We start from the raw sequence: 13,312 nt of genomic DNA on the forward strand, positions 1-13,312 counted from the left end.
GCCCTGTACACCGCCCCGAGTCCTTCGGGAGAAGAGCGGTATATAAATCCAAATAAATAAATAAATAAATAAATAAATAAATAAATAAATAAATAAATAAATAAATAAATAAATAAATAAATAAATAAATAAATAAATAAATAAATAAATAAATAAATAAATAAATAAATAAATAAATAAATAAATGTTTGCCGAAATTTGTCAAGAGAACCTGTACAATAACTGTACCATCTGCACGTGTGTACACACATGTACACACATCCATCCATCCATCCATCCATCCATCCATCCATCCATCCATCTATCTATCTATCTATCTATCTATCTATCTATCTATCTATCTATCTATCTATCTATCTATCTATCTATCTACCTACCTATCTATCTCAATCGATATACATACCGGTAATACATGCATACATAATACATGCATACATAAAACATAGATACATACATATCAATCCCATGTTAAAAAGTACATGCTGGGATACAAATATTTGGGACAATTCTGCATTCTTTTTGTTTAACAGATAAGACTATTTTTCATGCATTGTCGAACCAGTCCATACTGAGATTTCATTAAGTGCTCTGGACCATTTCTCAAATGGTCTCTAAAAGCTTTTGTCTGAAAGCAGATGAACAATACTGAGCTTCTTAAACAAAACATGTTATGTCTCAAGACTAGCTGACATTTAGTTCCTTCGCTCTGAAATATCTCAACTATATAGTAGATGAGTGAAAAAAATCCTGTACATGCATTCAAAACAAAGGTGATAGAAATGTTTTGATTATCCTTTTCTTTAAGGACAAACCTGCTTAACAGCACAACAGCACTTGAAAAAAAAGAATAAAATATGTATAATTGACTACCACTGTACTTTGGAGTAAGGTTAATTCATGCAGTGGGACTTATTTCTGGGTAAATTTCTCTATAAATGTGCTGTCTAATAGAAAGGGGGAACAGATTTTATGATGAATCAAAATGTCGTGAGTTGCTATGTGGCTTATAATCCACCACCAACCAAGTAATCAAAAAAATTCAAAGGAGATTCGGATGGCAATAATCCTAAATGACATCAGTTTCTGAAAACTCTGCTGGGTATCTACAATTGGGGTTGTTTGTTTGTCTGGTACAAAGGGAGGTGAGGAATACACAACACCCCCCCTGGCCCATTTCTGGTTTCTGGAAGGATTTTGGAGGTTTTTACTATAATATATTAAGCCTATTCACAGATGATACTGTATTTATCTGGGTTTCCCCTCTTAAAATATGCCAATACCTTTTGGCAAATGTGATTAAATTTGGCATTGGAGATCACAAAGAGGGGATTGGAAGTCATGTAGATTGGGAGTGTTAGGTTGCCCCCACTTATTTTCCAGGAGTTTTAGGTTGCCCTCACCTGTTTTAAAGAAGCATACAGTTTTCTTCCTGCTGACCTAGCAGTTCAAAATCATGCAAAAGCAACCAGACTAATAAGTACCACTTCGGTGGGAAGGTACCAGTGTTCTGGACATCTTTGGATATACTCATACTGGCCACATGACCACAAAAGTATCTTCGGACAGCGCTGGCTCTCTTGGCTAAGAAACGGAGATGAATCGGACACAAATGGACAGGGACAACTTTACCTTTAAATCGTTTTCTAGTATCAACTTACCACATGGCATGCATATAGGTTGGAGGTAGACGGGGGCTGCTGACAGGTGTGCAGTTATAAGATCTCATTATTCTTTCTGCCAGCAAAAAGTTTCGAAAGAGGCTTGCTACTAGAAGATCCTGTCGGAAGAGCTTTTGGAAAAGATCTGCAAAAAGAAACAAAAAACTCACAAAAGAACTACCAAAAGAAAGCATCCACGAAGAATGTGGCTGTTGCTGGTGGAATTAGAACATTCCACCAAGAACTACTGTAAAATTATTTATCTATTCAATTTATATAAATAAGTTCAATAAATATATACCCACCCATATCACGTTTGTGACTCTGGGTAGCTTATAGTCAAAACATAAAGTGTTTTATGGTGTAACATGTGCAGATCTAGATGCACATGTAATTCCCTTTGTCACTGCATTTTGCATTAACTTAAACTTCTGACTGTGCTCCAAGGGCAGCCCCATAAAGAGTGTATTACAGTAATTCATACAGGGTATGAGTAATTAAGTGTAGAGTTTCCTGATTCAGTAATGGATATAAGTGGCATACATCCTGGGCCTTCTAGCTACAACTGCCACCTGCTCTTTCAGCAGGAATTATGCGTCCAGATTTCCCACCTGGTTTGTTTGGGGAAGAGCAGCCCCATCCTGAACCAAAGATGGTAAATTCCTAGATCCAGGTGGCCCCAAAACCCAAAGTCACTCAGTCTTGCCTGGGTCCCTGTTCTTCCCCATCCAAACCCCTATTGCCTTCAACCTCTCACCAGAAGTTATCAAAAAGCATGGCCAATGCTACTTCAATCCCATACCCAGACATGAAACCTGACAGAAAGAAGTTTAGGTTTAATCCAGGACCCACTGAAGCTGTTGCATGACCACATTCTCAACAATCTTCCCTAAAAAGGGAAGATTGGATATTGGATGAAAATTGTCCATAATGGTTGGGTACAGCAATGACTTTTTGAGGAGAGGCAAGATCAATGCCTCTTTAAAGGGTACTGGTACCACTCCTTTTCTCAGAGATGAATTTACTGCTGCTGAGACCCAACCGCATGTCATCTCCATGAAAGCTTTCACCAAGCAGGGTTTGGGTCTAATAAACTCAGGTGCCTGAGCTCACAGTCTTAAGATTAGGGTCTGCTTCCTTGGGGCCAAGAGGTTCAAATCCTTCCAGATAACATGGCAAGAGTGTCTCTGGCATGTCTACAGGACCTGCACCAAGGCTGGCACCCAGCTGGGAATGAATCCGAGCTATTTTGTCTGACAGATGTTCTGCAAACTCCTCTATGTTATATATACTAACTTTTAAATACATCAACATATTTACAACGTATTTACAAAACTCAACTTAACTGAGTTTTCAATTAAGACATTTTCCCCCAAATTTTCTACTTCTGGAAAGTACTACAGAAGTAAGGTAATTCAAGCTCGGGTGATAATACATAAGTAACCTGCAGTCACTCTCAAATAATGAGATCCCCCCCCCCAATACATGTGAACTGCTTAAAGTGCCCTTGTAAGAAAGCATTTCCAACAAGCTGAATTGACTTTGAATGGCAAAAGGAGAAGAATCAATGAGGAACCAGTAAATCAAATTGTTTATATTCATTGATCCTATTTCCAAAGTAATATGGCTAACATGCTGACCTAGTAGAAAGAAATAAATGACAAGAAGGAATAAATAATAAGGTGGCCCAGATCCCAAATGGATTTATCGCATGCTATAATTGGCAGTGCCTGCCTTTTCTTTTGTCTTGCTTTTGCAGTGTAGTAGGCCAAAGATATATAAAGTCTGGTTATGCTTTTGCTCTGCAAAATGCCAATGCTTTACTGGGAGCCTGATATATACTGAACTATGGCATGCATGAGAAATAAAATTATGTTGTATCTTCAAAGTGATATGGTTGCTTTAAGGGGCCACAACAAAGCATATCTATTGAACGCTTTTCCATCATATGCCATGCAATGTCCCAAACTCCTTGGGTGAGTACATCTTAAAGAAAACAGAACTATCATTTCTGAGGGAATGAAAGATGGAGACCAAACATGATGATTCAGAGCTTCTGATGCTGTAAAGGAATAAGATTTGACTCAGTCCTATTTTCTCTAGCCCAAAATTTTCTTTCCCTCTTTCTCTCTCTCTTTTTTAATTTCTGGGTTCTCACTGTATCCTGTTGTCCCTTCTCATTAGAAATTAGTTTTCTACTCCTGCCCTCTTCTATTATGATCAAGCTACATATAATACCAGTAGTTCTGTGGACTTATCTGTCTTAGTCTTACCTCTGGGTAGGACGTTCCATGCAATTGTATCCGTGATGGCTGTAAAAATCCAATTCAATTCTCCTAGAGGCGTTCTCCTGTCATTGAGCCTCCCAGGAATTCTACAAGAAATAATGAAATTTTATCATTAAACAGAAACACACTGAAACAATGTTCATAATGGCAAAAAACACCTAACCAACAAAAATATAAGCTCTTATTCTTCTAAGTAATAAATGATAAAAAGAAAGTATTTCTTGGTTGTATTGGTTTTTACTGGAATAAAAAGGTTCAAATATTGAGTTTCATCAAGTATATAAAAATACCAGACAACAATAAAGCCCTTGCATAATTCAGGATAAGTACTAATAAGCAAACAGGGGAATACTTTTACATTTTCCCCCCTCCTAATATTATGGTAAGGATGAACTACATGCTAAATCACTGATTATATTGACTAATAAACTGTTGAATCTTTTTGAAAATGAGCAACTTGGGAAGTAAGGAAATACTGAATAAATTGTACAATGAGGCTTTTGCATTTTAGAATGCAAAATATAGGAAAATTTGTATCACTAATCTAAAAGCCAACCTCATATGGAATATAGCAATTAAAGATTACAATATAAACCCATTCTTCTAATTTTCCAGTTATGAGGATATGAGAAAAAGAAACATAATGTTTTCTTCTTAAGCAAAATTTCATTTAAATAGAAAACATTAAAATTGAATACAGCAAAGAAACCATTCATTTTGTGGCACAGGTAACATTTGGCTGCCTCAGAATCAGACTGGAATAATAGGGTGATTTAGAAATTGCACCTCACTTCACGGGAAGCCATTAATGTGTGCCCTTTCCCTCAAATTTCAGTGGGTCTTTATTTCATCTAGTTGAAAAATGAGTGTCGCTAATCAGTTGCCAGCATGATGGCTTCCAAAGTAATTGCCTTTAACCTATACTGGGCTTTTCCCAGCTTCTTTACCTTATTGTACTGACTTCACTTTCTCTTTGGATTTCAGTTCCCTCTCTGGTCTGAGGGCACTCCTTCAGTGGGATGCAGAAAAAGAATTCAAATCTTCAGGATTTGAGCTTCATTTCTGCACTCCATCAAAGAAGTACAACTTGCGTCAATGCATGGAAAGGAATTAATATTGAAAACAATTAGCAACTAAAACCTATACAGTGCAACTGCCAGGAGAGCCAAGCTATTCAAGAATAGGACAGCCATTTTATGGGCTCCACATCACTCTTTGATCCCCAGGCCAGAAGCAAAGCCAGGTATTCAGGACTTGTTGTTATTCAGCGTCAGCCTGTGATACCAGCAGCTGAGTCTGATGATTCTGAAGAGGAGGAGGAGGAGGGGTTTGGAGAGCCTTTGGTGTCAGAGGGAGGCTCTGATGCACTGCAGGACTCTCAGCCTGGCCCCTCCCATCATGTTCCTCATCAGACTCAACCATGTGAGCACAAGGTATTGGACGGAGATGATTCACAGCTGGATCTATTCAAGGACGCTAGGAGCAGGAGGCAATCCAGCAGAGTAGAACAGAGAAAGGCCATGAGGCAACTCGGTGAGAGGAGAAGAAGGCAATGAGAAGCCACGCCTTGGGACTGCTGATAAAAGGGGAAGGTGTGGGAGGTGCTGGTTGCTGAAGACAACCATTTGAACATCTTCTGCTAGAGTCCTGGTCTGTTATTCCTGTTTAACTCTTGTTCGAACTTTTGGTTTAACTCGTTTGAACTTTTGATTTCTTTGTAAATAAATTTGGTTGGGTTTTTCCAGCCTGTTGACTATAAAAAGGGGTTGTCCCTGACATTCAAACAGGGCTGGTCGTAGGCTGGAACAGAACAGGACTTTCCAGAGGTCCGTCAAGGTTAGGGCCCAGCCTGACTTCAGGGTGGAGGGGAAGTGATGTTCCCTATGGTGGGTACATCAGAAGAATAGGCCCTCCTCCTATGTACTGCACAATGACACTACCTAGTGGATGTAAGCTAGAACAAACCTCTTCTGTTGGATTTCATAGGATGAGTAGATGTCACTGGGAAGAGGTTAACTATCAAATAACCCAGCCGCCTGCCATGTAGGGCTTCATAAACAATCACCAGGGCCTTATATTGGACCCAGAAGCAAATTAGTAACAGAATTAGTAGCAGAAATGTAATGCATATCAATGATTTTGAATACCTGCACCATGCATTTTGCACTGAAGCTTCCAAATGCTCTTCAAGGGTAGCTCCATGTAGAGAGCATTAGAGTAATCCATATGGGATATGCCCGGGGCATGAGTGACTGAGCATACTGCCTCTTGATCCAGGATTGGATACCATTGGCAGACAACTTGAAGCTATGCGAAGGGCCTCCTAGCCACAACTGTCACCTGCTCTTTGAGTAAAAATTGTGACTCCAGAAAGATCCCTAGATGGCCCACTAGGTTTATCTGGAGAAGTGCAGTCATATCCAAAACTAAAGATGGTAAATTCCTAGATCCAGGTGGCCCTCAAACCCAAAGCTACTAAGTCTTGCCAGGGTTGAGCCAAAGCCTCTTGTTCCCATTACCCCCCCCCCCCCAGGTTCCAAACACAGAAAAAGGAGGTTGGCAGCATTGCTTAGTTAACTACGGGAGGAGATATACAGCATATATAATGGATGATCTCATCCAGAGGTTCATGTAGATGTTAAATAGGAGCAGAAAGAGTATTGACTCTTACGGCACAGCACAATTTAAGGGCCAAGGGTGGGACTTCTTGTTCCCAACCATTAACTGAACTAGCCACTGAGGAAGGAAGGGAACCAGGTCAATAAAATGCCAGCCACTCTCCACTCAAGCAGCCGGTCCAGAAGGATTCCACGGTCAATAGTACTGAAAGGTGCTGAGAAGTTAAGAAGAGCAAGAAGGGATGAGCTGTCCCCCATCCTGCTCTTGCCATAGGTCATCAACAAGCATAGTCAGTGCTGTCTAAGTCCCAAATCCAGGGCTGAAACCCAGCTGAAAGGAGTCCAGATAATCTGTATAATTGAGGACCCTCTGAAGCTATTGCATTAAAAAGGAAAGATTGGGTACTGGATGAACATTTTCCAGAATGGCTAGGTCCAGTGATAGCTTCTTGAGGAAAGGGAGGACCACCATCAAGTAAATACAGGGACTTAAGGCATGAGCCTGTAATTTGGGGGGAAACGTACAGGATTTGAAGAATAATCTATGAGTACTTCTACAAAACAACTACCAAATAAATAGGATGAGGAACTTGTTGGGTGCCCAGGAATATTTTAGTGGACATTCTGTTACCCTTGGGCACCACATGGGATACCCAGGAATCAAAAGATATCATCTGTCTTTGGTCCATGCAATTCCGTTGGGGTTTTAGAACAGAGTTTCCCCAAGATGTCAGAAATACCATCTAGCTATAAAGCATGTGTTCATGAATGCCCCCTCCCCATTTTTTAAAAACAAAAAGATTCAATGCCAGCTTTTCTCAGCTGGGGTTCTATAGAACCCTTGGTTTCCATGAGAGGTCACTAGGGGGGACTGCGAGAAATTGCGAATGGAACAAAATAAACATTTTCTGAACTTTGCACAATGCTAGCACATGCAGTGGTGGGGATTTTTAAGTGGCATAATTTATTTTACTGATCATGCTAGCTTACCGTCAGCTGTAGATATATTAATTTTAATGTAGACCTGAAAATTATTTCAAGGGTTCCTCCAGGGTAAAAAAAAGTTTGAGAAAGGCTGCCTCTACGCAAAGTAACTCAGACTAGATATATCTAAAATATATCTAAAAACAAAGAACTCTTCAGGGAGAGAGAAGCCACTGAATACATTTTTTTATATATACTCACAATATGTTTTTGATGCTTAAAGGTACTTGATAAAACTATTTCCACAACACCATAAACTGTGAGATTACTTGCTGTTTGTAAGAATTAACTGCTGATCATGTCTGTTGCACAGTTCAATTGGTATAAGAGGTATAATTATGGTAGCTTTCAAATAACTAGCTATCTATAATTCTTGCTTCTGGCCATATTTCTTGGGACAGATCTAGAGTCCAAAACCTTTTGAGGTTATCTGCCGTTACAACTTACAAATCACTATTCCACAGAAGCTTCTAATTATCAAATGGAATAACATTTCCAGCTAGTCTTATAAAAATCAACAATTTTTCCTATGGGATCATTCATCAAAAGACACTCCTAGTGATTTGTGTGGAATGAAATGATTCAAATGAAACAATCTCCTTTGTTCCAAAGAGTGGGAGATGCTTTGTGCTTTTAATACCTCCAGTAATCCATCTTTTTAGTGGTCGATCAAACAATTCCACTCTTGGAACTAAATTCTTCTTTGTAGGAAGGTAGTGGTGAAGAAGCAAAACTAATATTAATGCAAAAATGTGCTCTATGACCGCATTAATACTCAGGACTCAGTTTGGAGCTAATATGACATAGCTGGCAACATTTTAAGTAAGATAAGCTATAATGAAAATCACTACAGCATGCATTCAAACCATTTAAGAAGTGCAAACGCAGAGGTAGAAATGTAAACCTATCTCATTACAATCATACACACTACAATGGCTCTTTTAAAAATGTAATAAAAAATAGATGCAAGGCTGTCCTAGAGCTTTGCAACTTAAAGTGATATAGCCAAGCAGTTACATATACATCTCTTTATAAGTCACTTATGCTATCACAGTACTATAATCAATGCAACTATTCCCAAAATAAAAGATGCTCATCAAATTTACATGAATGTGAGTTTTATGCCATTTCAATCCGACCAACTCTAATAGCTGTCAGAATACCATTAACAACACACAAGAATAATTTTTTAAAAAATCACAATAATTCCAAACTCATTAAAAATATAGCACCATCTCTTACCATCAGGAAACATTCCAAGCACACAACTGCTTTGCTCATCCAAGACTTTGAAAAGATGAGCTCTTAACAAGTTTCTTGAATACTGGTAAGCATGGTTTAGCACACATTAGGAATGCTATACTTAATACACAGCTTCTGTATGACAGAACATTTTTCAAAGCTTTGCTTTTTATTTTTTCTTTTAACTTAGCTTGCTGCTGTCTTTGGCCTTTTCTCCAAACCATCTCTCTTTTATCCTTACAACAAATTTTTATTTCTCAGGATGCTACTTATAGTTCCTTTTACTAGCTGCCCTAACTCTGAGCTTCTTACTTCCAGCTTTCCTATCCTTTGGGATCTCTTGGCAGTGTTCAGCCTTTTTTCCAATGCTGTCCATAGAAGCTATATTAGTTTTCAGTTTAAATGAACTGGTTACTATTTTTTTTCTCACTGAAGACTGACAGTCAGAACACTTGTAAATATTTCATGCTATTATTCCATTTCAGCTAATCTTTCCAGAGCCTTTACTGTCACCAGTGCAACAGAACATAGACATTTAAGAACAGTTCAGTGAGTTTTTAAAAAAGCTAAAAAATAATAAAAAAGTGTGCAGCATATTTCATCTTTTGGATTCTGGGACTGTGGTAGATATAGCTGCAACTCAATAATACATGTAGTTCTATCAACTGTCTGTTATGAAGTTTGATGTCCAAAACCTAACACTGCCTTCGAAACACAATATAGTGATCTGACTTTATTCCTGACCATCAATTAATACTGAAATGTAGAGAATATTTTGACATATTTCAATATTCCAAAGAAGGGAAAACCAGATCTCATTTTCTTTCATGTGACTCTTTGTTCCCAAATAGACAAAATACATTAAAGATATGTATTTTTTAAAGTTATTTACAATGGTTGCAAGCCAATTACCCATCAATGAAGCCAATAACCTAGTACGTTGGAAAAGAAAAAAACAAACAAAATACACCAGTCGAGTATATGACAATCAGATGGTCAGCTAATTATTGGGAAAAGGCAGTTTATCTCTGCCTCTGATATTATCTGGAAAATTTGACATAAATAAGACCCATGAAAAGAAAGAGATAGTATGGTTCAAGCCATAAGGAAAATGATATTCCCTATTTGCTTCTTCCATCAGCTATTGCTGGCAGCCTGACCAATGGACCACTGTGGCGTAAGAACTAGAGAAATGCACAATAGCTTTTGTCAGGGATTACAGACAGCTGAAAACCTGTTTTTAATGACTCATTCTAATCATTGCGGAAGCACCTGACATTGACAAAAGTCACATTTTCTCTCTTTATCTAAATCCTAATTATAAAATTATACAAGCTGCCTAATACTAGATGTACCACCAACAAACGTGTAATTTCCAGCATAGAGGATTTAATAAATCTTTAGCAAATATGCTTATCTAGTTCCCCAGTCATTTGCTCAATCCCCTAGCGCCTCTCTTCTAACTACTATCAGGGATTTTAATGCGGGAATATTGATAAATAACAACAGACCCTGTGACTTGTAGGCCTTATGAAGCCTTTGGACTAATCAGGCCTGGTAGAAAGATTAGCAACTTGTTCTCATTTGAGAAAAAAAGAAGAACTTCAAGCCCCTGATTCGGCAACAGATCTCGGCAATGAGGAACACACATTCTAGGTTAGGATACTGTTTCCACCCACATCTTCAGCTCTGATATCTATTGATGCCCAGAACAAGAGAACTCAGAAATAAAAGCTCAACTGGGCATTGCTCAGTAGCAAAATACAATCTCTGCCATCTAAGGTCAATCTAGAGCATTATCCTGTCTGAAATCCTGGAAAACTACTGTGCCAGTCTTATTATTCAAAATCCATAGGACCTATTCCCGTATTTTTCTTTTGACATATGCTCGCCTGGTATTTTCACTGTTTCAGTACCAGAAAGGTCTTCTCCACTCTTAATTTGTCCATTTTTCATTGTTCCCTGATACTTTGAACTCTATCCCAGCATACATACAGGTAGTCCTTGACTTATTTCTGTTGCTAAGTGAGATACTTGTTAAATGAATTTTGCCCCATTTTACCACAGTTTTAAGTGAATCACTTACAGTTAGTAACACGGTTATTAAGTAAAACTAGTTTTCTCATTAACTTTGTCAGAAAGTCACAAAAGGGGATCATACAACCCTGGGACAATGCAACTGTCATAAATACGATTCAGTTGCCAAACATCTGAATTTTGATCATGTGACCATAGGGATGCCATAAAAATTGTAAGTATGAAAAACAGTCATAAGTCACTTTTTTCACTGCTGTTGTAACTTTGAATGGACATTAAATGAACTGTTGTATGTCAAGGACTACCTGTACATGATGCTACCTTGCTCTATTACTTAAAAAAAAAACAAAACAAAAAAACCCCAAATTCAAACACCTTTGTTTTTTTTAAAAAAAACTCCAAACCTTTGGTTTAATTTTGTTATCATCTGTATCATGCCTATAATTAAAGCAGAACTGCTCTTCTTGACATTCATTACTTTGCCTTTCATGTCTCATCCCATCCTTGAGTTCCTTATGACAGATAACAAATTCTTGGGGATGGAGGCCTATCTGTTTATGTAGTTCTATAAAATCTTCTGTAGATACTGTAAATAGCATTATATTCATATTTATTTATTGCTCTGCTTTATTATTTTTATAAATATTTCAAGGCAGCAAGCACACCTAATACTCCTTCCTTCTCATATTTTCCCTACAACATCCCTGTGGTTCTATAAAGTAGAAGGGCAGTTAATGTGGGTATAAACTTAAAATATACTGGTTAAATATAAAAATCTATCCAAAGCCTATTATATTTCACAATAGCCTGGCATTTTCTGTAATAACTAAGTGCATAGTTCCAATTAAAAACTGGATTTGTTGCCAACATCATGTACAAATGCAGTCATGAAGGTGTCTTACTTGTGACCTTCCCAAATTTAAAGATGAATATGCTAATCAGCAATCATTCCAAAAATGGGTATCAAACTATCGGTAATGCAAACCATTGCTGTTCTTCTTTTAATTAACTAAGATGCTTGAGGGAAGTGACTTTCCATGTAAGCATGGGCAAATAATTAAGGTAATAAACTCCTTGAAGTTGCAAGCTTATTATCTACATATAAGTCATATTAATTTGGCACCAATAAAATACAGTTTAGGATACCCACTGTCCACCCTGGGAAATGAGACATTTATCTGCAAAAATAGCATGTCAGGCATATAAATATCTAATGGGTAGGAGAGCCACATTATCAGGGATACTAATTTAAAAATGATTTCAAACGAGCAAACTGTCAAAGAAGAAAAGCATACATTAGCTGATTACAGTATGTAAGACAGCCAAGAGCAATTGATGCAAATTAAATATTGTAAATTTTTGAATCAAATCAAATTCACTTTTATAGTCTTTGACCAATTTTTGCAAGAAAAAAGAGAAATTGTTTCATACAACAATTCATTAAGGTAAAGGTAAAGGTTCCCCTGCACATGCGTGCTAGGCGTTTCCGACTCTAGGGGCCGGTGCTCATCACCGTTTCAAAGCCGAAGAGCCAGCGCTTGTCCGAGGATGTCTCTGTGGTCCTGTGGCCGGCATGACTAGACGCCAAAAGGTGCACGGAATGCTGTTACCTTCCCACCGTAGTGGTCCCTATTTTTCTACTTGCATTTTTACGTGCTTTCGAACTCCTAGGTTGGCAGAAGCTGGGACGAGTAACAGGTGCTCACTCTATTATGCGGCACTTGGGATTTGACCCGCCAAACTGCCGACCTTCTGATCGACAAGCTCAGTGTCCTAACCCACTGAGCCACTATGTCCCTAATAATTCATTACTGTGGGGAAAAAATAATGGGACAATAAAATGACAAATGTGCAGGATACAAAACATGAATATAGAAATAATTATAAAAAGAAGAACAGAATGCTGGCATTACAAAAGTGGATAAGGACAAAACCTGGCAATGGCTTGTAAATGGAACTTTAAAAAAAGAAACAGAATCAAAAGACTAAGCCACAGGTCTGCAACCCATGGCTCCCAGTCCTCTGCCATGTGCAGTCCAAAAAAAAAAAGTGGGACTAAAAAAGTTCAACCAATCAATTCAAATATGCAGGGTAGGTGCATATCTTGCCTTGGCTCCACTCTTCAGTCAAACCCTGTTCAGTGCATGCGCGCATGTACGCACATGCACACACATTTTTTGCGGCTCCCAGTTTTTCCTTTTGTGAGGGAAACGGTTCCGAGTGGCTCTTTCACTGTTTCAGGCTGCTGACCCCTGGACTAAGCTATTTGAATTAATGCAATCAAGGTCAGAACTGAAAAATAACTCACTGTGGCTTGTACACAGAAAGTGGGCCTTCTGGTCAACCACCTAACAAATGTAGTAAGGGTGGAAAATCACTAATACCTCACTACTCTTATCACCACCATGTGGGCTCAAACATGAGCTCTTATTTTAATCACCCTGGGTACCAGTCTTCCTCTACTGGTATTCCAGACATAAGTTCT

At 38.2% G+C, this 13,312-nt stretch overlaps 1 protein-coding gene across 1 annotated transcript in view; it reads right to left on the minus strand.

The window, feature by feature from the left end:
• Positions 1-13,312, minus strand: part of RPTOR (regulatory associated protein of MTOR complex 1) — a 437,560-nt gene that overhangs the window by 203,100 nt on the left and 221,148 nt on the right. Inside the window, exons 8-9 of the mRNA XM_081318296.1 lie at positions 3,932-4,032; positions 1,659-1,803 (exon numbers count right to left, since the gene is read on the minus strand). Coding sequence (XP_081174422.1) covers positions 1,659-1,803; positions 3,932-4,032 — 246 coding nt within the window. The remainder of the gene's footprint in view (positions 1-1,658; positions 1,804-3,931; positions 4,033-13,312) is intronic.

Source organism: Vipera berus, assembly GCF_964194415.1.
Source record: "Vipera berus genome assembly, chromosome: 2".
NCBI lineage: Eukaryota > Metazoa > Chordata > Lepidosauria > Squamata > Viperidae > Vipera > Vipera berus.